General features: G+C 38.3%; 1 protein-coding gene across 8 annotated transcripts in view; it reads left to right on the top strand.

The window, feature by feature from the left end:
- Positions 1-20,929, top strand: part of SLIT2 (slit guidance ligand 2) — a 317,606-nt gene that overhangs the window by 211,420 nt on the left and 85,257 nt on the right. For all 8 annotated transcript variants that reach the window (XM_024573636.4, XM_053922868.2, XM_024573635.4 and 5 more), the window contains exons 10-12: positions 9,355-9,426; positions 10,169-10,240; positions 17,846-17,917. In XM_024573636.4, coding sequence (XP_024429404.2) covers positions 9,355-9,426; positions 10,169-10,240; positions 17,846-17,917 — 216 coding nt within the window. The remainder of the gene's footprint in view (positions 1-9,354; positions 9,427-10,168; positions 10,241-17,845; positions 17,918-20,929) is intronic.

The raw sequence follows: 20,929 nt of genomic DNA, 5'->3' as shown, positions 1-20,929 counted from the left end.
GGAAATATATGTTTAGCTCTAGGTGAATTTTATTTCTCTGATTATTACATTATCAGCTTTATCAGTGGAGCATCTGGTAATAAGTCATATTGATCTTCAACTCCAACAAAATACCCCCATTACCACTGGTTGTATTGGCATAATTTACCAGCTTACTAATCTATTTCTTTTATTACACTTATTTTTTATTAGAATAAGATACATCAGTAAAATTCATAAAATGTGTAAATAAAGCTGTGTAACATCTTCCAAAAATTTTTATAGATCCAAATTTTAATATATGCTGAGCTAAAAATTATAAACTCATAGTTTTCAAATGATTTTAATCTGGATTTTACCATAAATTTCTAGTAGGCTTTCTTTATTGGGCATTATTAGATATTAATTTAAATGATGTTGGGTTGATTTCCTACTGTGTGGCATGTCCTTATTCCTGCAACTGTCTCATCATATAATTCTCATGAAAACAAAGCGTGTCTGTGCTCTGTGTTGGGGTAGTCAGTTGCCCAAACCACCTTGACTCATCCTGTTTGTTTCTGCTTTGTGCTTGCATCATAATTGCACACTTCTGGTATTTGCTTAAACAATTATTCGTTACGATATAGAAGGGAGACCGCCTTTCAAAGTAAGAACTGGGGAAGGAAGAATAGAAAGAAACTAACATGTATCCAATACCTGCAGTGTTGGATGTTATACACACATTATATCATTTGATCTTCTCATTGACCTTTGCTGGCACATTTGGGCAGACCAGTGCACAGGTGTGTATTACATAAAAGTCGGTGGTTTTCTCCAAGAAGCCTTGTCACCACCGGTGGTTTCACCGTGACCCAAGATCTGTCCTCCCATTTGTAGGTGAGAAATCAGACTCTGACTGCCCCTAATTACTACATATGTGTGTGTGTGCACATTTCTGTAGAAAAGACAATAGTGCTTTTTAAATATAAAATCATAAGAGCAAAGTTAGTGAATAGAATGTGTCTCATACTGGCTTGGACTACACTCTCTCCATTGGTCTGAGAGCTCCTTTTTCTCTTTTGTGGGCTGGCCAACCCGGTATCTCATAGGCCCCTCCTTCCCTAGACAACGATACTGAGTTGCGTCTTCTTACCGATGTCTCAGACATCTTCCTCTAAGGTCACACTTCATCTGTAATGCAGCCGTGGACACTTACCTCAGATGCCGGAGAGGCTGGCAGCATCAGTTTGCCATTTTAAAAAGATGAGACTCTTTATACATGTTCCTTGACCCTTGGACAAGGACAATGGGGGAGGATTGGCTGTGAGACAATAAAAAAATTAGAAAAAAGGAAAAAGATGAGGCTCAAAACAATTAAGAAATCTTGTAAAACCAAAATTCTTCAATTGTGAAGTGGCTAAACTGGCCATAATATTAAATTTACTTGACTCCAAAGTTCATATTCCTTCTTTTATCTAGCCGCCCAAGGAAGGTAGGCACGGCTGAGCTTATTGGGACAGAGTGAAGGAGAATAATTGAAAAAGTCACAGGAAATGGGGAACTTTACGACACTTTCATGTCGAGAGAACATAGAAGGAGCGTGGAGAAAGACGGGGCCCTCAGGTACAGGCATGTTTGCAAACCTGAGAGCGGTTTCCTATTACTTTATGTCTAGAACTACCACAGTGCCACCTTTCTTATTCTCTGTTAAATATTCTCATATGTCCGCGGGTTTAGTCTGCAGAGAACTGCTAACACCCAGCAAAGTACTCTATTAGACTGCAAGCTTGAGGAGGGCAGGACCTTGTCTCTTTCCTTGCTACGTCTGCCCCAACGCATAGCAGAGTGTGGGTGGGGAATGACAGTGTTGGGGGCAGCCAGAGAGGGTCTGGGGAACACAATCTGGACAGTCTCTAAGCCTCCATTCTTCATAGTGAAAACCATATATTTTTTTCTATCTTTTTTAGTCCAAATACCTTTGCCATATTTTTGTCTGTCTCATATGACAAAGGGATTTGGACTAATGAAGATAGGGAGGGGAATAGAAGGTGTACTATAAGGTGAAATTAAATTTAAAAGAAAGAAGCTGTCGCTAGTACTTTGCAGCTTTGAACTCTGCTTGTAGAAACCTTGCTTTCCTATGTGTGGAAGGCCAGAGGCCAGCCTGTGTGTGATGGGGCCCACGGCACCCAAATCATCGATAGCAAATTGGCTTCTATGTATCGTATCCTTGGAACTAATTTCTTAAATCATATTCTGAGGTATAAAGTTTCAAATACAATGATGGATTGCTATAAAGTAGACATTTAGTTCTCTTTAATCCGCTTATAGATTTCCTGTGGCTTGTCACCTATTCAAACCATTATAGAGAAATTCCATAAATCATGGAGAATAGTAAGAACGTAAGTTGTAACAGTTTAGAATGTCTCCGTTACTCTTAACATCTACTGCCTTTGCTCTTGGTTGCCTTTTTCAGGGCTCTGAAGCTGGGAGCCATGCAAATCTTTCTTTGGTTTGTTTGAGAGAAGATGGTCAGGGGAAAGTTGAAATTATGGGAAGAGGAAGGTTTGGGGCAATGTTGTGAGAACACTGAGTGTGTCTCAATGTTTTCAAGGATGGAGGGCAAATTCTCAGAGATTAGAACACTTTTTTTTCAGACATGCTATTCAAGTAGGTATAATGGGAAGGAAAACACTTTACTGTGCGAACTCACTGAATTACTCTTACTCTGCCAGTAATAAAAATGGCTGACAAGAGGTCCATGATGATGGAGCCGGATCTCAGGTTTGGGAGCACTTTTGTTCCTTTTGTTTCTTCTGGACCACTTGCATGCAGACGTATAAAGAAAGTGAGAATATTCATGAGTGCTACATCCGATCACAACCTCCATGTATGACACTGAATATAATTTTTAAAATATGCATTTTCTTTATTTTTTCTGTTTAAACAAACACTCTTCCCATATATGTTTAATGCTTTCTGCATATTATTCCTGAAATTGCCCTTCCAGGTTTTGAACCCTTAATTGTATTAAATTCTACATTCTCAATATATATATTTTTTCACCTCTTTCCATCCCCCTGGAGTGCCTTCTCTGCCACAGGCATTATAGTCGAAAGGACACAGTTCCAGCTTTCAAAATGTTTACACTGCAGAGAATGGAAGTTTTACATAAATAGAATGTTTTAAAACTAAATGATAAGGAATAAAATACATATTCACGGGGAACACAGAGGGAGGAAGCCTCTGGTCTCCCTGGGAGAATCGAGGAACTGTCGGGAAGGAGGATGTGTTTCACAGGCACAGAAAAAAAATATGCAAAATCTCAGTCAAGTGAGAGGAGTATATCTTTGAAAAATTAATAGTTTTCAAAAGCTAGAACATAAAGCAGACGTCTAATCCTGAAGAATGAAAGTGGATGCAAGGAAAAGTTTTGGGCAGGGTAGTAGCGTGATTTGATGTGTTATTTAGAAAATTCACTGCACATGGAGTAGAGAGGGGCTTGGACAAAAGGAACTCATGAGGAATGGGACAGCAACAGTCTCTCCAAGGCATGACCAAGGCGGGCTTTGCAGCCGGGAGTCATGGCAGGCGATTCCAACATGTGACCCTTGTGCCGTTGTGGTGTTTTCCTAAAATCTTCTCCAGGCAAAAGTGGGCACCGTTAGATGTAAAGGAAGGCCCGGGCGCACTGTAACTTAAACATAAAGGCAGCTGGGGCCTAGTCAAATGGTTATTCATTCTCACATGAGTCATTTTTGGTAATTAATTCATAGATTTATGGTTACATAATCAACTGGAAAGATGAAGCTGAAAATTTATGTAGTTCAAATTCCCCTAGCCGTCACACTGTTATCTTAATTTTAGGAAAAAGATAATGGATAACTTGGACAATAACTCAGTGCAGGGTTGGGGAGAATGCAAATTGCTACCCACTCATTGAGTAATACTTTCAAATAAGTGATGTGTAAAGATAATTTGCATAATGTTTTTAAAACTCAAATTATTACCCAATGGGGGACTTTGCTCAGTGCCTGACTCATCATAAGTGGCCACAAGGTTTTAGTTATTAATGAAAAACAAGCAACAGAAAAATGTTTTTCTTTCCTAGATTGCTAAAGAAAAATTATATAGGAAAACAGTGTTATTTGGCTTTATATGTCTATACTCCGTCCCTCTGAAATCAGTGAGCCCTGTGCCTCTGAATTCCCCTCTCAGGCTAAACCAGGTGACTGTGCGTATTGAGTGTATCTTTGTATTTGACTATGCATCCCCACGAATGCAGGCATGGAAATTTTAACACTCCAAAGGTCACTGCCTGAAATGTGAGATTGATAGGAACACACACTTATTCTTGTCTTGCTCTAAATGCTTAAAGACCAAATGGAAAAGGAGTTAATGCTACTATGAAAACATCAATTGAGTTTACACTCAGGGGAATGTGCCTTGGAATGACATCACAAGATATGAAATGAGATTAAGGGAATGGACAATTTTCAGGAGTAAGTCATGCCAAGGAACGGATGGCTGGTAATTAGTACGGGCACAGTCCTCAGGCAAAAATGCTAGTATATGCAAAGTATGTCCCTCTCGAGGCTCATATTCACTCAGCGGCTGAAGATATTTATTAAACTTACAGCGTTTGGAGATGGCAGTTACTTAGCAGAAATAATATTCTAATCTAAAAGAATTCTGGCTTGTTTTATAGAGATATATGAAGGATTTCAATGGCATTTACTACTAATGTTAGAAGTAACAGTCCAGCAATAGAAAGTTCTCACGTTAGAGTTATTATGTAATAGGCAAGAGAGTCCCTGAAGTCAGAGAAATATTGCTGCTTCCTCCTTTTCAAATGCCAGGCTGGCGTTCCCGAGGATGAGAAAGTTTGGCTACACTGGGCAGCCCAAACTTCAGAAGCTGGAGTCGTTGCACACACCTTCACTCTACTAAATCTATGTTCTGTTCTCTGGCAGCTGTTTTTGCCATTTACATTAAATGCACATGGGGAAATTGCAAAAAGCTGTCAGCTCTATCGCCATATGTAATCAGCATCTGGGCTGTGTGTTACAGATACAGTCAGTCCAGCCTCATACTTTACTGCTGCTGTGAAAACGTTTATGAGTTTCTAAGACACTTTCCAAAGGAGAGAAAATGCTCTACTTTAACCATGTTGATCATGGAAATTGCAACTATATATGTATTTTTCCAGCCACCATATGAATGATGTATGTGTATACGTGTTTAATATGTAGTTACTGAGTTAACGCAAATCTGCACTGTTCATTTGTTTAAAAACGTATTTTAAAACCATATTTATTTATTTCATACTAGAGATCAACTCATATCAGATTTATTCATTTATATAATCTCTGTACATGTGTGTGACTAGACATTTTATTATATAATGTTATTATTTAAATGTTAAATGATTATATATACACATATATATTACCATATTTTTATTCTTTTTCCATTTTTGTGCAAAAAAACATACTGTATATTTTTTCTACATCTCATAATTTTTACCAAAACATTTACAGTAGGTTTCATTTTCCTCATTTTTCAGAAAGGGAAATTGAGACACAGAGAAGCAAAGTAACTTTCCAAGGCCCTGAAAACAAATCAGTAGCAAAACTAGAATTGAATCCAACTCTATATGAGCATTTAATCACTAAGCTACACATTTTTGTCTTTATGTATACACACATACAAAATATTAATATCTCTTGGGGAGGGCTGCTTTAGCTTTGGTGTGTAGATGTTATTTTGTTTGTTTTTGAAAATAATTTAATTTGAAAAACACTGAGAATCATGCCTGAGAATTGAACACTAGTGAGCTGAAAGTGTCATTAAGATCATCTAATATCTTACAAGTGACGTCAGGACTAGTTGGAGTGTTCCTATTGCCCGGCTACACTGCGTTGTATATGTTACTGATGTAGGGTGTGATAGGTTTTTATCTCCTATAACCTGAAATAGGCACCAGCAAGTGATCTTGGTTGCACTTCATTGTTTAGGAACTCTTAAAAATATGAAGACATGTTTGATTTGCTTTAATAAATCAGTAATTAATGAATAAGAGAAAAAATATTTGAGGAGTAAGGAGGAAGGGTCTTTACTAATTAAACATAACTGTGGAATTTTTGGATTGGAGCAGTTAGAAAAATGTCTCCATTTTCTTATCTCATTGAATGTCTAACTAAAATTTCCTTATGGTTTTGATGAAGTGGTGGCAGCAGATTGCTTTTATGTAAACCAGGTAGATGGATGAATGGATAGATACATGGATGGCTGGATGGGTGGATGGATGGATGGATGGATGGATGGATGGATGGATGGATGGAGAGGTAAATAGATAGTTGGATAGGTAGACAGATGGATGGACAGACAGGTGAATGGATGGATGGACGGACAGATAGATAGATAGTTGGATAGGTAGACAGATGGATGGACAGACAGGTGAATGGATGGATGGATGGACAGATAGATAGATAGTTGGATAGGTAGACAGATGGATGGACAGACAGGTGAATGGATGGATGGATGGACAGATAGATAGATAGTTGGATAGGTAGACAGATGGATGGACAGACAGGTGGACGGACAGATAGATAGATGACAGGTGGATATTGATACACAAACATATACTCAGTGATGAAACGTTTTAAAATTGTTCACATACATTCTGTGGAGAAAAAGGAAAAAGGTAAGTTTCTGGCTACCTTTATATTTAAAAAAAGGCTTTCTTATAGTGTGTGGCTTATAGAAACTTCTCTCTCCCTTATTCAGTTTTCTAAATCTATTTTACTCTGAAATTCAAAATACTGAATTTCCTTTCTATGAAGGACTAGCATTAGGAAGTCTCTTAATTATGGTGGATTTTATCCATAGCATAAAAATGTACCGTAGCTATTACACTGTCTGTTTTTGTAACCCTGAATGCTTTTAATTAGATTCTTCATGGAAGAGTGGATTCATATTTATGCTCTGTGAAAGTCAGTAGATTCTATGCTATTAAAATAGAAGATGAGGATGGCAAATACAGACAATGTACATTTCATTTGCTTTTTTTAAACCTTCACCCGAAAACTCTTATTTTTCTTTCTTTATTTATAATCTGGTTTAAATATTTTTCCTGTTTCATAGGAGTAAGGATACTGTTTAAGATGTGTGTGGTTTGTACTTTATAAAATATATTCTGGTTTTCTTATCTTCAAGGACCTGAAATTTATAAGAAGTAATTACATGTACTAGTTCTGCATTACCGTTAAAAGAAATCTACTAATGACTAAGAATTTTTACGTATTTTGTAGATAAACTTGAATGTGTCTTTAATGTGAACAAAATCATTTCTGTTTTTTAGAGAATTATGACTAACAGTGCAGGTCATAAGGACTAGATTTTACCTTTTTGTAAAAAGGAAGGGCCAGAAACTTGAGGAATAGCTTGATTTAGGGGATTAGAAAGCAAAGTCATAAATTTAGAAAAAGAAAAGTAGAGTGAGAGTCAGGGGAATATAGGGTCACCTCCAAGGAAGAAAGAATTGTCGGCCATCTCAAACACTGCGTGGAGTTCCAGAGCAAGGGCCACTGAGGAAGCCCGTTGCATACAGAGATAAGGTGGTCAGAGGCTAATCCCTGAGGCTGTGAAGAAAACGTGGTACTGTAAGAGGGCTTGGAATCGGAAAAGACCGATACTTAAGCAATTTGACTTAACCTCCCAGGGGTATTTTGTTTGTTTTGATGTGATGTTCGTTAATCAATAACATTTAAAGTATTACCAACATTCAATAAAAATGAGCCATTGTATTTGACACACATAATCAATATATATGTATATTCTCATATTCATACATAAATACATAGATAGATATAATTTTTATTTCTATGTATATAATTTTTTAAATCCAGGCAGGAAAGTGGAGCTCAGGCCAAGTATTTCAGTGGAGGGATTAATATGAGGAATGAATTAAACAGTGGTAGAATGTGGCACAGACGTTAGAAAGCTGTGCCCGCTCCCAGGGCTGTAATGACGTAAGAAGAAAGTGATGCTAAACTAAGTCAGGAGGTGGCCCCAGGCAGAGCTGTAATGAGGGAGGGAGGAGACCATCGATGAGAATCTCTCTGAGGGGAGAATATCCAGTCTTCTCCCCTCTCCCCACCTGCAGTCTCTCACCAGTGCCTCCCATTGGCTGAGTTTCCCAAAAACCAGTAGGAAAGTGTGCTGGGGTCTCATGCTTCACAGAAGTCAGCTCTCTGGGATGCAGAGCGGAGGAGAAGAGGGGAAGGGGCTTGGAAACGTTTATTAGATGTTTATATGGAGAGACATGCATCTGAGAGGCAACATGTTTTGATGGCCTAACATATTTACCAAAACACTTAATGAAATCTATTTCTTTGTTTCTTTCATAACTAAGTGGGTAAGTCTTGTCCTTCTCTGATAGCAGAACCATAGAGTAGAAAATATGAGAGTTATTTTCAACTCTCTGGTCTTAATGCATCATAAAAATACTGCAGCTGTGCTCGAATGCACTTTGCTGCAGTGGCTTTCCCATGAGACGTGCACGTAGAGAATCAGTGGGGTCCAGACCGTCTCACTGAAAATGCCTGTAACACGTACGGATTTAGAACTTAAGATTTTGCTTGATAAGAAGCTTCAAAATTAATTGTCTGAGTTTAACAATTATTTTTGTTCAGCCTATAATACACTTTCTGTATAGGACACAGAAGGTTTATAAGATGTAACATTCAACAATAATTTCCTTTGTGGAAGAGTTGTAATGATCTCTAAAACATGTTACATATCTATTCAGTGTTACTGAACATTTCTCTTAACTGAAATTGAGGTTATTAAAATGTGCCTGCTAATTTGTTTCTTACAGGTGCTTTCTCTATTGTACAAAGTGTCTTTTATTAATTGTTCACACTATTAACATATGTCCTGGTTTTCACCCCTCCACCCCCCACCCCAGCCTTCACCACACTGCGGTCTGTGTCCATGGGCTGTGCGTTTGGGCATCTCTTTGCTAATGTCCTTTGGCTAATCTCTTCAGTCCCCCTCTGAGATCTCTCAGTCTGTTCCTTGCCTCTGATCCTATTTTGTTTTGTCACTTTGTTGTGTTCATTAGATTCCACATATAAGTGAGATCATATTTAATGGACATGTGATGCCTAAAACCTAGGATTTTAAAATTGTTTTTTATAATTGCCTTGTTTTTATTCCCAATCTTGCTCCACATTTAAGGCACAGAACAATTAATTTTAGTGGTCATTTTTGAGAAAAATAAATATTACTCACGAACTGCATCAACTTTGTTTCTTGACGTGAATCCTGGGCTTGCATTAAAATCTCTGAGAGCTCATGTTTCCATTTAAAAGATGAATTTTTTCATTGCAGACGTCTGGAACAGAACTCAATCAAGGTCATCCCTCCTGGAGCTTTCTCACCATATAAAAAGCTCAGAAGAATGTGAGTGAATAATATTCTGGAATATATGTAAATTTTAAAAATTGTACAGGTCGTGATCATGCAAAGCCACGCATTTAAGTATGAATATATAATTATTTGACAGCTTAAATATTAAGTAATATGACTATTTGATTGCTGGTTCTATAATATTACAACATTAATAGATAAACTACGCAATATGTTAAAGTTCTCTGCAATTTAATATATTGGTTCAGACCAATCTGAATGCATGTGTTTTAATATAGTGTATAGTCAAATCTTAAATGTTCTATTTTCTTTTTTTTATTGTTGCTCAATTACAGTTATCCCCATTTTGCCCCCATTACTCTCCTCCACCCCACCCACCTCCACCTCCCACATTCATCCCCCCCACATTGTCTTCATCCATGGGTCCTCTATACATGTTCCTTTCCCCCATTGCCCTCCTTCCCCCTCCCCTCTGGTTACTGTCAGTTTATTCTTTATTTCAGTGTCTCTGGTTCTATTTTCTCACTTGTTTGTTTTGTTGCTTAGGTTCCCCTTGTAGGTGAGATCATGTAATAATTTAAGAAATGAGTCAATGGTTGATTTAAAAGGGTGATTCTGTTTTAATTTAGGATACTTCGGGCATTTGGTGTTACGAATTTTACACCTATATTGACAGGTGCAACATCGACACGAAAAGGCGATAAATAGCTTTCTCCTGTGGTAAAATCTCACTGGCGTTCTGTTGAATTTAACCCGACCCTCTTTCTGACCCTAGCGACCTGAGCAACAATCAGATCTCCGAACTGGCACCCGACGCGTTCCAAGGACTGCGCTCCCTGAACTCTCTGTGAGTACCCTCACCTCACGGCACTGACGGGGGCCAGTGCACAGCCAGCTGCGGCTCTGTTTCTTAACTGGGATTTTTAAAACACACTTCTTGACGTTTTTGTATCATGAATTACTAATAACATTAACTATTAATGATCATTAATGAGCTCCATTGGTTTCACTGAGGAGTGCTCCCTGTCACTAAAATCAGCCAATTTTAGGGGTGTATATTTTAGGACTTGATAATTTTGCTGTTTTGAGAGCAAGAGTAAGAGTCCCCTTTTGGGATCATTTTTTGTTTCTGAAATAAAAGGGAAATGACTATCTGGGAATGTTCTGGTCAATGTTGTATTTATAATTCTTAAGCCGACAGCCACGATCTCTGGGGACAACATCAGTTCCCTTTAGAAGGAAGCTGGGGGGCGTCTTGCAGGGAACAATGGAAGATGACCACTGAGAGGCCCCCTCAACTCCTGGCTTTATCCCCTTAAGACTTCCCGGAAAGAACCAGCTTTCATCTCCAACAGTACGAAGATAAGAAAGTTTTACAGCTTTTTAACGTCAAAGGACTTTCAGGGAGATAGCTATGTAAAGTGGTCCGAAAATCAATGGATAGACGCTGTCATTCCTTCTTGTAAAAACTTTCAGAAGTCCATCAACTAAAGTAACCTTTATTTCAAATTTTAACTTTAAAGCTTGAAAATGGAGGCCGGCACTCATTATTGAAGAATTGATGCTTAGAGGAGGGTTCCTATTGATGCAAATGACTGTGGAGCTCTTCTGAACTTCAGAAGTCATGGTACCAGTGAGCATTCCAGGGTATACAGGTGCAAGAGCCAGATAAACACCCGAGGCTTATGTGACGGTTCACACTCGCTCGTACCAACGGGGAATGAGACAGAGGCATGCATCTAGGCTCAGGGTGATCCAGGCTGCTGGACTGGTCTACTCAGAAAAGTATAATTTTCTTTGAAGAAAGAGAATTAAAAACTATCACTTCAGCAGTATCTGCTTAGGTTCATTGCTGGTTTTTTGTGGATGTTTTTTGTTTGCTTGGGGGTTTGTTTTTTGTTTGTTTTACTACAGTAAGTCCAAGGTTAAGAGTACAACTGTTGGCAGAAAATGTAAAAGTCTAGTCATGTGTTGTACTCAGGGTGGGCTGTCAGACTCTAAAATAACATAGTTTAATGTGAAACTCAGTTCACCGCACTGGCCATAAACGACCATGTATACTCTGGACAATGATACATACTCTCCAAAGTAAAGATAGACACCACCCCCAGCCCCCCCCCCCGGCCCCCCCCCCCGACCATGTATAAGGACAGAGCAACCTACCAATTCCTGGTCCTTCAACTCTCTGTGCCTCAAAGGTAGTGATTAAATGTCAAAAGAGAGAGAATAGGTTGGAGAATTCTTACTGAGTTGCTTGTGCTTCGGTTGTCCTGTCTCTAAGTGGGGAAAAGACCCCTGCTGGCTTTGTTAATGCTGAAAAGAAATCGAGAGATAACAGATAAGGCCTTGGCAGATGCTTCTGATACTTCTCAATTTGTATGTTTCTGGATTTTAGTTAACCCAGAGAATTCTTATGCCTCAAGTCCTCAACATAAATTTTTGTCCTTTTCCCATTTTTTATTAGCTCCTTGCAAATGATTGTAGTTCATTTACACTATTTACATCTCTTCACTAACTAGCCCCCCAATTCCAGAGGCCTGCAGTGAAAGATTGTGGTATTTTGATTCTGATTGCTGTGTTTACACTTCCTGGTCTTTTCTTGGACTCCTGTTAACTGTCCGGCTCAGTATCTGGCATTATACTGCTGGCTTCCAATGAAAATGAAAACGTAGCAACCTGTACTGTCTTTAAACTTGCTTAGTGTGTTAATTCTCCGACATACATTGTTTTCAGTTTACAAGCATAGCTCTTTACCATATATTTAGATAGTAAAGCCTGCCCTTGACACTTTTTAAATGATAGCCATCTTGATAGGATTCTATTTCAGGTATTTTTGTCTTCAGTAGGAGTCTGGCTTCCCACAGGGCAGGAGAATTCAAAGCCTGGCCCCCAGTGTGACTGTACCCTACTATCCTAGGTAGTGTCCTACCGTCCTAGAGTTGAAACTCGCAAGGGTGGAACTGGGTGTAGAATTCCTAGCCTGCCTTCTAGGAACAGGTACAAAGGAGGCCTTGAGATTTTGCTGTTGCTGCAAAGGACTGTGAACAACTCCCCATCAGCATAATTGAACACTGCGTGTGGAATGCTGAATATGACATGTCCGTCACCCACTTCTCATTCCTGGTCTTTGGATTTTCCACACTTTAACTTCTTTTTCTTTGCTCTCATGTAGATCTGGTTGTACATAAGGAAAAGATGTCCAGACCTAGGATTGCTATACATTTTTCTAGAGATAGCTCATTCCCATCCTATCCAGTGTTTCCATACTACAGTATTTTCATGATTTTTCCCCCATATACCCAGTATCGTCTGCACAGATGGATTTTCTGCATCCCTGCGTGATCTGCTTTTTCTCCCATGTACCTAATTGTCTCATTTGCCATAAACATCTATTTTTTTCAAACTGATCTTAAGGAAAACAATGATTTGTTGGAAAAAATAGTTTCACAGTGCAAATATGACACACCTCCTAGCTAGTTCTCCTTTCTTGCTGAGCCTACCTTTGAAGCACAAGTCTCAAATAAACAACCTACCAAATTATTTTCCCCTAAATTCTTATATGGGTCTCCCACTATTTATATGCATTACATTTCCTTTTTACTTTGCAGTGGGGTGCAAATGTGAAGCTCTTTCAGTATTCAGAATTGTTCTTGGGATTGCTCTTTGAAGCCATACCTTATACCAGTGCTAGAGACACACACAAATGATACACATTCAAATGTAACAGTGGGTTCAGTGTAGTTGGGCATTGAGCTTGCAACCTAGCGACATTCCAGCGCACAGTGAGTGTGCAGTGTCTGCTGCTGAATGCCAGTGAGTTGAATATCCTGAACCGATGCCACGGTCAGCTCATTCGTGTTCCTAAAGGCTCCTCTCGTCTTACTCTTGACCTTGAAATACATTAATTCCTGCGCTATCCTTTCTAACTTCCCTTACTTTCTTGATGCTGACACCACAGATTTCTCTTTTTTCCTTGATTTTTAAAACTGTTTCTTTGGTAATTGATTTACCTTTTAAAAAATATATATTCTACAGAAATGAATTTTTATGTTATGCTATGTACCCATACCACAGGAATCTGTACAAATGTAAAGTGTGTTTACACAATATAGTACCCAGCTTTATTTATTTCCTTGAGAATTTTCTTCAATTTTGTAATACATCCAACCTCTCACTGACACCTTAAAAGGAAAGTTTTCTCCTCACTCTTATTTATCTCTTGTGTGTTGCTGTTTTCCTCCTTTTCAACCAGAAATAATGTACTGCTGCCTGCCAAACACGTTAATTATTTAGACTCTCGTTTCAATTTCTTCTTCATGTATTATCACATCCATTTATTTATTTTCCAAAGTATTTATTCTTATTTTCAAAAGTGATATATGTTCATTGGAGAGAATGTAAAAAAAAAGAAGAAGAAAAATATATTCAAATTCAAATAAACTGGATGTCAAATCACTTGCCATCATAAGATCTTCCACTTTTGGGGGGTGGGGGGTGTGTATGTGTATGTGTACACTCACACACACACACACACACACACATATATACACAAAATTAAAATTATGTTGTAATTTAGTTTATATTATGCTTTGAAAAATTTTATTAAATTTATTGGGTTGACAGTGGTAATAAAATAATATAGGCTTTAAATGCGCAATTCTCTGAGACATCACCTATATGTTGCACTGTGTGCCCACCACCCAAAGCCAAATCTCCTTCTACCTCCGTGTATTTGACCCCTTTGCCCTTGGCTACCCTCCCCCGACCCCGTTCCCTCTGGTAACCACCTTACTGTTAATGTGTCTATGGGTTGTTGTTTGCTTGTCTTGTTTGTTCGTTTGTTACCTTCAGTGTTATGTGCCACATAGGAGTGAGATATATGGTTCTTGACAATTTCTGATTTATTTCACCTATTCTGATTTATTACACCTATGGTATTCTCAGGATCCACCCATGCTTTCACAAATGGCAATATTTCATCTTTTTGTTTGGCTGAGTAGTAGTCCTTGTATAAAGGTACCACCTATTTTTGACCCAGTCATCTCTCAAAGGGCACTCTAGTTGTCTCCATGTCTTGGCCACCTTGAATAATGCTGCAATGAACATAGGAGTGCACATAAATGTTTTCAGATTTTTCCACTAGATAACCAGGAAACGGATTGCTGGATCATATGGTAACTTTTTCTTAATTTTTTGAGAGACCGCCACACTGATTTCCATAGGGGCTGTACCAGTTTACATTCCCACCAGCAGTGAGTGAGGGTTCCCTTTTCTCCACAACCTCTCCGCCACTTGTTATTACCTGTCTTGCTCATTATAGCCATTTTAACAGGTGTGAGGTGGTATCTCAGTGTATCTTTGAGTTGCATTTCCCTAATACCTAGTCAGGTTGAGCATATTTTTGTGTGTCTATTGGCCATTTGTATGTCTTCTTGACAGAAGTTTCAGCCATTTTTAATTGGATTGTTTCGTTGTTGTTGAGTTGAATGAGTTCTTTGTATATTTTGGATTTGAATCCCTTATCAGAGGTTTTGTGTCCAAGTATCTTTTCCCATTCAGTTGGTTGTCTTTTTGTTTTGCTGACTTTTTTTTTTCTTGTGCAGAAACTTTTAAGTTTGATATAGTCTCATTCATTTATTTTTGCTTTTACTTCCCTTGCCTTTAAGGTCAAATTCATAAAATTGTCTCTAACACCAAGTCCATGAGTTTAGTATCTATGTTTTCTTCTATGTAATTCATTCTTTCACATTGTATATTTAGGTCTTTGATCTATTTTGAGTTAACTTTTTGTATGGTGACAAATGGCATCTTAGTCTCATTCTCTGCATGTGGCTTTCCAATTTCCCCAGCACCACTTATTGAAGAGGCTTTCTTTTCTCCATTAGGTATTTTTGGCTCCTTTTTTGAAAATTATTTGCCCATATACATTTGGGTTTATTTTCAGGCTCTCCGTAATTCTATTCTATTGGTCTGTGTGTCTGGTCTTTTTTTTTTTTGGGGGGGGGGTCCTTGTTTTTTTGCCAATACCATGCTGTTTTGATTATTGTAACTTTGTAGTATAATTTGAAGTCAGGGAATATGATACCTCTGGCTTCATTCTTTTTTCTCAGGATTGCTTTGGCTATTTGGGGCCTCTTTTGGTTTGATTTGTCACATATGACCTTTATTATGCTCAGGTACTTTCATTCTATATGTATTTTATTGAGTGTTTTAGTCATAAATTGATGCTGTACCTAGTCAAATGCTTTTTCTGCATCTATTGATATTATCATGTGGTTTTATCCTTTTTTATTAAATACATTTAAGTTTTATTGTTGTTCAAGTACAGTTTTCTGCCTTTTCCCCCACCCCTCCCCACCACCCCAGTCATTCTCACCTCCCTCCCCTGTTTCCACCCACCCTTATTTTTGTCCGTGTGTCCTTTATAGTTGTTCCTGTAAACCCTTCACCCTTTTCCTCCCATTTTTCCCTCCCCTCTCCCTTCTGGATACTGTCAGTTTGTTCTGAATTTCAATCTCTTCGGTTATATTTTGCTTGCTTGTTTGTTTTGTTGATTTGGTTCCAGTTAAAGGTGAGATCATACGGTATTTGTCTTTCACTGCCTGGCTTATTTCACTTAGCATAATGCTCTTCAGTTCCATCCATGCTGTTGTAAAGGGTAGGAGCTCCTTCTTTCTTTCTGCTATGTAGAATTCCATTGTGTAAATGTACCACAGTTTTTTGATCCATTCATTTACTAATAGCCTGAGTACTTAGCCTCAGTACTTATGTAGCCTCCAGCACTTGGCTACTTGTAAATTGTGCTGTTTTGAACATTGGGGTGCACAGGTTCTTTTGGATTGGTGTTTCAGGGTTCTCAGGATATAATCCTAGCAGTGGAATTGCTGGATCAAAAGGCAGTTCCATTTTTAGTTTTCTGAGGAAATTCCATACTGTTTTCCACAGAGGCTGCACCAGTCTGCATTCCCACCAACAGTGCACTAGGGTTCCCTTTTCTCCACAACCTCTCCAGTACTTGTTGTTTGTTGCTTTGTTTATGTTGGCCATTCTCAGTGGTGTGAAGTGGTATCTCATTGTGGTTTTAATTTGCATTTCTCTGATGGCTAGTGATGCTGAGCATCTTTTCATATGTCTCTGGACCCTCTGTATGTCCTCCTTGGAGAAGTGTCTGTTCAAGTCCTTTGCCCATTTTTTAATTGGGTTGCTTGTCTTGTTAGAGTGGAGTCATGTGAATTTTTATATTTTTTGGAGATCAAACCCTTGTCTGAGGTACCATTGGCAAATACGTTTTCCCATGCCGCAGCCAGGGCGGTTTTTATCCTCTATTTAGTTAATGTGGTGTATCACATTGATCAATTTGCATATGTGGATATTATGCTTTTTTAAACATCATTATCATGGACACTTTCATGTCACTAAATATTCTTCAAAACATGATTTGAACATTTTAATTTTTCACTGTCATAAATCATGCCTTGATTAACATTTTATACATAAAATACTGTTTATCGCTGATTATTTTTTTAAACTCCTCTATGAAACTACTATGTAAAAATGTATATAAACTTTTTATGACTCTTGATATGTGTTGCCAAACTGTGCTTTTAAAATATGGTTGCTATCTTTTCCTACCCATAATTGTGGTTTCCTACTTTGCGGGGGCTACAGACAGGCAGACCTATTGTTAATGACTGACATGGAGAGTCAACCATATCCATTCATTTGCTGTTGAAATGCTCTTATCTCACCTTCTTTGTTAATTTATGCTTTGATTGGTTTTCTGGTCACCTATTTTTCATTTCACTCATCAAACAGGGTTCCCCCTCAATCCAAGTAGGACCTCACTGTGGGCAGAAACCTGAGCTAGGTACTAGGTGTACTGAGGGGGTTAAGTTGTTCATGGTCTTCCCACTCGGTGGCTCATCAGAAGTGGGTACCATGAGGATGCATTTCTGTTCACATTTCTGTGGGGAACTAAATTAAAAAAAAAACTCTTCTGTATTAATATTAATGACAACTGTCTTCACAAATACTACCTTTCTCCAGCATACACATCGTATAGCTAAAGTGTGCATGGATTTCTTTCACTATTTACCAACATGATAAACCCAAAGCACATCCCTCCAATGAGCAATGGATTCCACATTTAGCATTTGCTTTTGGTACATACAGTGTGCTATAATTGCATATGAAATGTGTGTGTGTGTGTTTAAAAAATAGGACTATTTAGCAGTGGACCGTTCTATAAGGGGGCAATAGAATTAAGAACTGTGTTCATTTTGTTAATTTTTCCATGCTTTTCAGTGTTTTCCAAACTTTCTATCATAAGCATTTATCTGGGTGTAGAGTGCTTACTAACCCTCAATATACCTGAATATACATGTGTTGCATGAATTTGTTATGCTGGTTTGGTGTCTGACTTTTTTTATCTTTTCAATTATGTATTTTTCAGTGTTCTCTATGGAAATAAAATCACAGAACTCCCGAAAAGTTTATTTGAAGGATTATTTTCCTTGCAGCTACTGTAAGTAATTGATTGTTTCTGATCTGTTGAACCAAATATTATATTTTAGTCAGTGTAGCATCTCATACTTTCATGGAGGCTTCAGAGAAATTCGACCCAAAATGACATAGTTTAATGAAATGAAAAAGATTAGCCTGGCAGAGCTGACGTTGTTGATGGTTATTTATTTGAAGGCACAACACTTTGCAGTTGTCCCAACACCTTTCTGTCCACACTGACATGAATATATGCATCCTGTCTGCTCTGTTGTTTAAAGCTTTTACAACCCTGCCCTCTGTGAAACTTCTCTGGTTTGATTTAACAATAGTTGGGAAGGAAAGAGACATAGCAATATGTTTATCCACCTTTGTGCAAAGAAGCTGCAAGAGTGACAATTCTGGAATAACATCCCCCAATATAAAGACGGTGTACGGGAGGCCAGAACACAGCAGCAACACTCGAACTAATCTTCAGTAGGAGGTTTATCTGCAAATCCCTGGATTATATCTTTAAAGATCACTCTGCGTAGACAATAGCTACTTCTCCTTTGCCTCAAAAGAACTATTTACTATACATATTCATACAACTAAGACTTGACCTCAGGTGTTTTCAGGAATGCTTATATGAAAACAAAATTGGAAAAATACGCTAGTATTAAGACTGTGATTGTTGGAGCTTCAAATGCGGTCCAAATCACCAAACACATACAGAGTGCCTCATGTAGAGTACGTACTGGCCTAGCTGCTATGGATGCCAAGATGAGTGTGATGTAATTACTTGTCTCAACTGGTTCATAGTCAGCCTGCTTTAAAATTTTTAAATTTCTGATTTCACTTGCATGTGGAATCCAGAGAACAATATAAATGAACAAACAAAACAAAAACAGACTCATAGGTACAGAGAACAGACTGATGGATGTCAGAGGAGAGGGGGCATGTGGAACTGGGTGAAAAAGGTGAAGGGATTGAGAAGTACAGGTTGGTAGTTACAGAATAGTCACGGAGATGTAAGTACAGCACAGGGAATACAGTCAGTAATATTGTAATAACTATGTACTGTGCCAGGTGGGCACTGGGGATATCAGGGGAACCCTTTATAAAATACATGATTGTCTGTAACAGCTATGCTGTAAACCTGAAACTAATGCAAACTAATATTGAGTATAAACTGTCATTGAAAAACTAATTTTAATAGAAGAGCCATTGACATAAAAAATTTAATTTAGAATGTTATTTTCCCTTTGAAGTATATGCATTTATTTTTTGGTGTTGATGTTTATATCATTTATTTGATAAAAACATTATTCCAAATTCCACAAACTTCCCAAATATAGATATTTGTTCTTACTTGATAAGTGTATGTTCATAATTGTATTCTATTATTCATGTTTTAAATTTTCCATCACTATCCAGGAACACACTTTATATCACGCCCAGCTTGTACACGTGCACCCACACAAATGAAGCGAATTGTTAACCAGACAGCATTCACCCTCCCTGTTCCGGGTGCTGTCCATTTCTTTTCTGTTCGCTCTCTCCAGCGAACCAGTGAGCCAAGACAGATACTGATCTTTGTTACCTAATGACGTCCTTTGGGTTTCTAATGATTTTTTAACCCTTGCAATAGAGTTAGCAAACATCATTTCTGATCTCGTATACAATGCTTCTCTATACATTCCCTCAGCCTAGTGTTTTATCGCTTTACTAAGGCCCTATCTTAAGCCTGTGAGAGCTGAAGAGACGTGATTGTCTCTTTATAGCTTGCTGAGAACTTGGTTAAGCATCTTAGATCTGCTCAAATGAATGTAGTATTTTGAAGTAGATAAATGGAAGGAACTAAATAAATTAGTATCCAATACTCTCCCCGCTCCTGATTTTTGCACCACATACCGTACATTTAAAGTACAAAATGCTCAGAAAAGCACCTTCTTCAGCTGTCTTCCAGGGCCCCACCTTTTTCTTGCCCTTAATGTTCTATGCTCTAACTCCTTTTGTTGGGTAGCTGATGAATTAGGGCATAAGCTCCGTGGAACTTGTGTTGTAGAGGAGTGGGATTCATCAGCCCAAACCTCAAACCAGGCCTCTGAGCTTTTAAGAAAGTATTATGTAGAACACAGAGAAGGCCGACACTTCAGCTCCTGAAAGGGAATAAAAGAAAAGAGTGCAGCAAAGAAAACCACCGTGAGGAAGTCATAGTTTCACCCATGCGTGGAACACCTGAAAAGAAAGCAAGTGGAACAAATGCCTCATGTTAATTAGAGATTCTTGCAGTCAAGGGAAAACATTTTCAGAGTGTCGGATAATATGGCATACAGACTCAAACTGCATAGCACATATATATATATATATTTTTTTGAGCTACTAAATATTTGTTAAAGTCCTAAGTATTGAAGCACTGAACTACGTGTTGATAGAGAGAAATATCAAGGAAATTTCCTGCCCACAGAGGACTAAACCGTTTGGGCAAAGTGGGCCTCCGTGAAATAGGTGACAAGACTAGGTCTTCTTGGTGCGTGAACAGACTCACTTGTGGAAGATGTGAGAACTCTGGGACTCGTCAGGCTTCTCGGGAGCCTGTGCATCTGGGCAGCATGGGGTTAGATGGGTTTCATGTGGGATCTGCCCAGTGTGCTGCTTCCTCATTCACTGATCCCCATACCAAGCCCTGGGCTGCTTTAAGTTGCCTCAAATTCTAAAAGACCAGTTCTGCTTTTACACGAGGGAAATGAAAGGAAAATAATGACACCTATTGAGCTTCTTCTCTGTGCCAGGCGCATTATCTGAACTATTGAATTCAGTTTCTCACAACACTCATTATTGCCAACTCACAACAGCTAAGATAATAAATTCAATAAATACTTTGCTGACTGATTAAAAAAAGACTAAGCAACACTGAATACCTTCCTTTGGAACCTAGGGGAAGAATACTTTACTTGGACAGAAGACACGTTATAGAAAAGATGGCCTTTCTGTGAGTCCTTGATAGGCTGGAGGTTTGAAAAAGTGGAGAGAGAGTAGGGCACATATATTCCCA

The sequence above is a fragment of the Desmodus rotundus genome, chromosome 4 (assembly GCF_022682495.2).
Source record: "Desmodus rotundus isolate HL8 chromosome 4, HLdesRot8A.1, whole genome shotgun sequence".
NCBI lineage: Eukaryota > Metazoa > Chordata > Mammalia > Chiroptera > Phyllostomidae > Desmodus > Desmodus rotundus.
The sequence above is the reverse complement of the archived record's forward strand: the minus strand, read 5'-3'. Positions and strand labels throughout refer to the sequence as shown.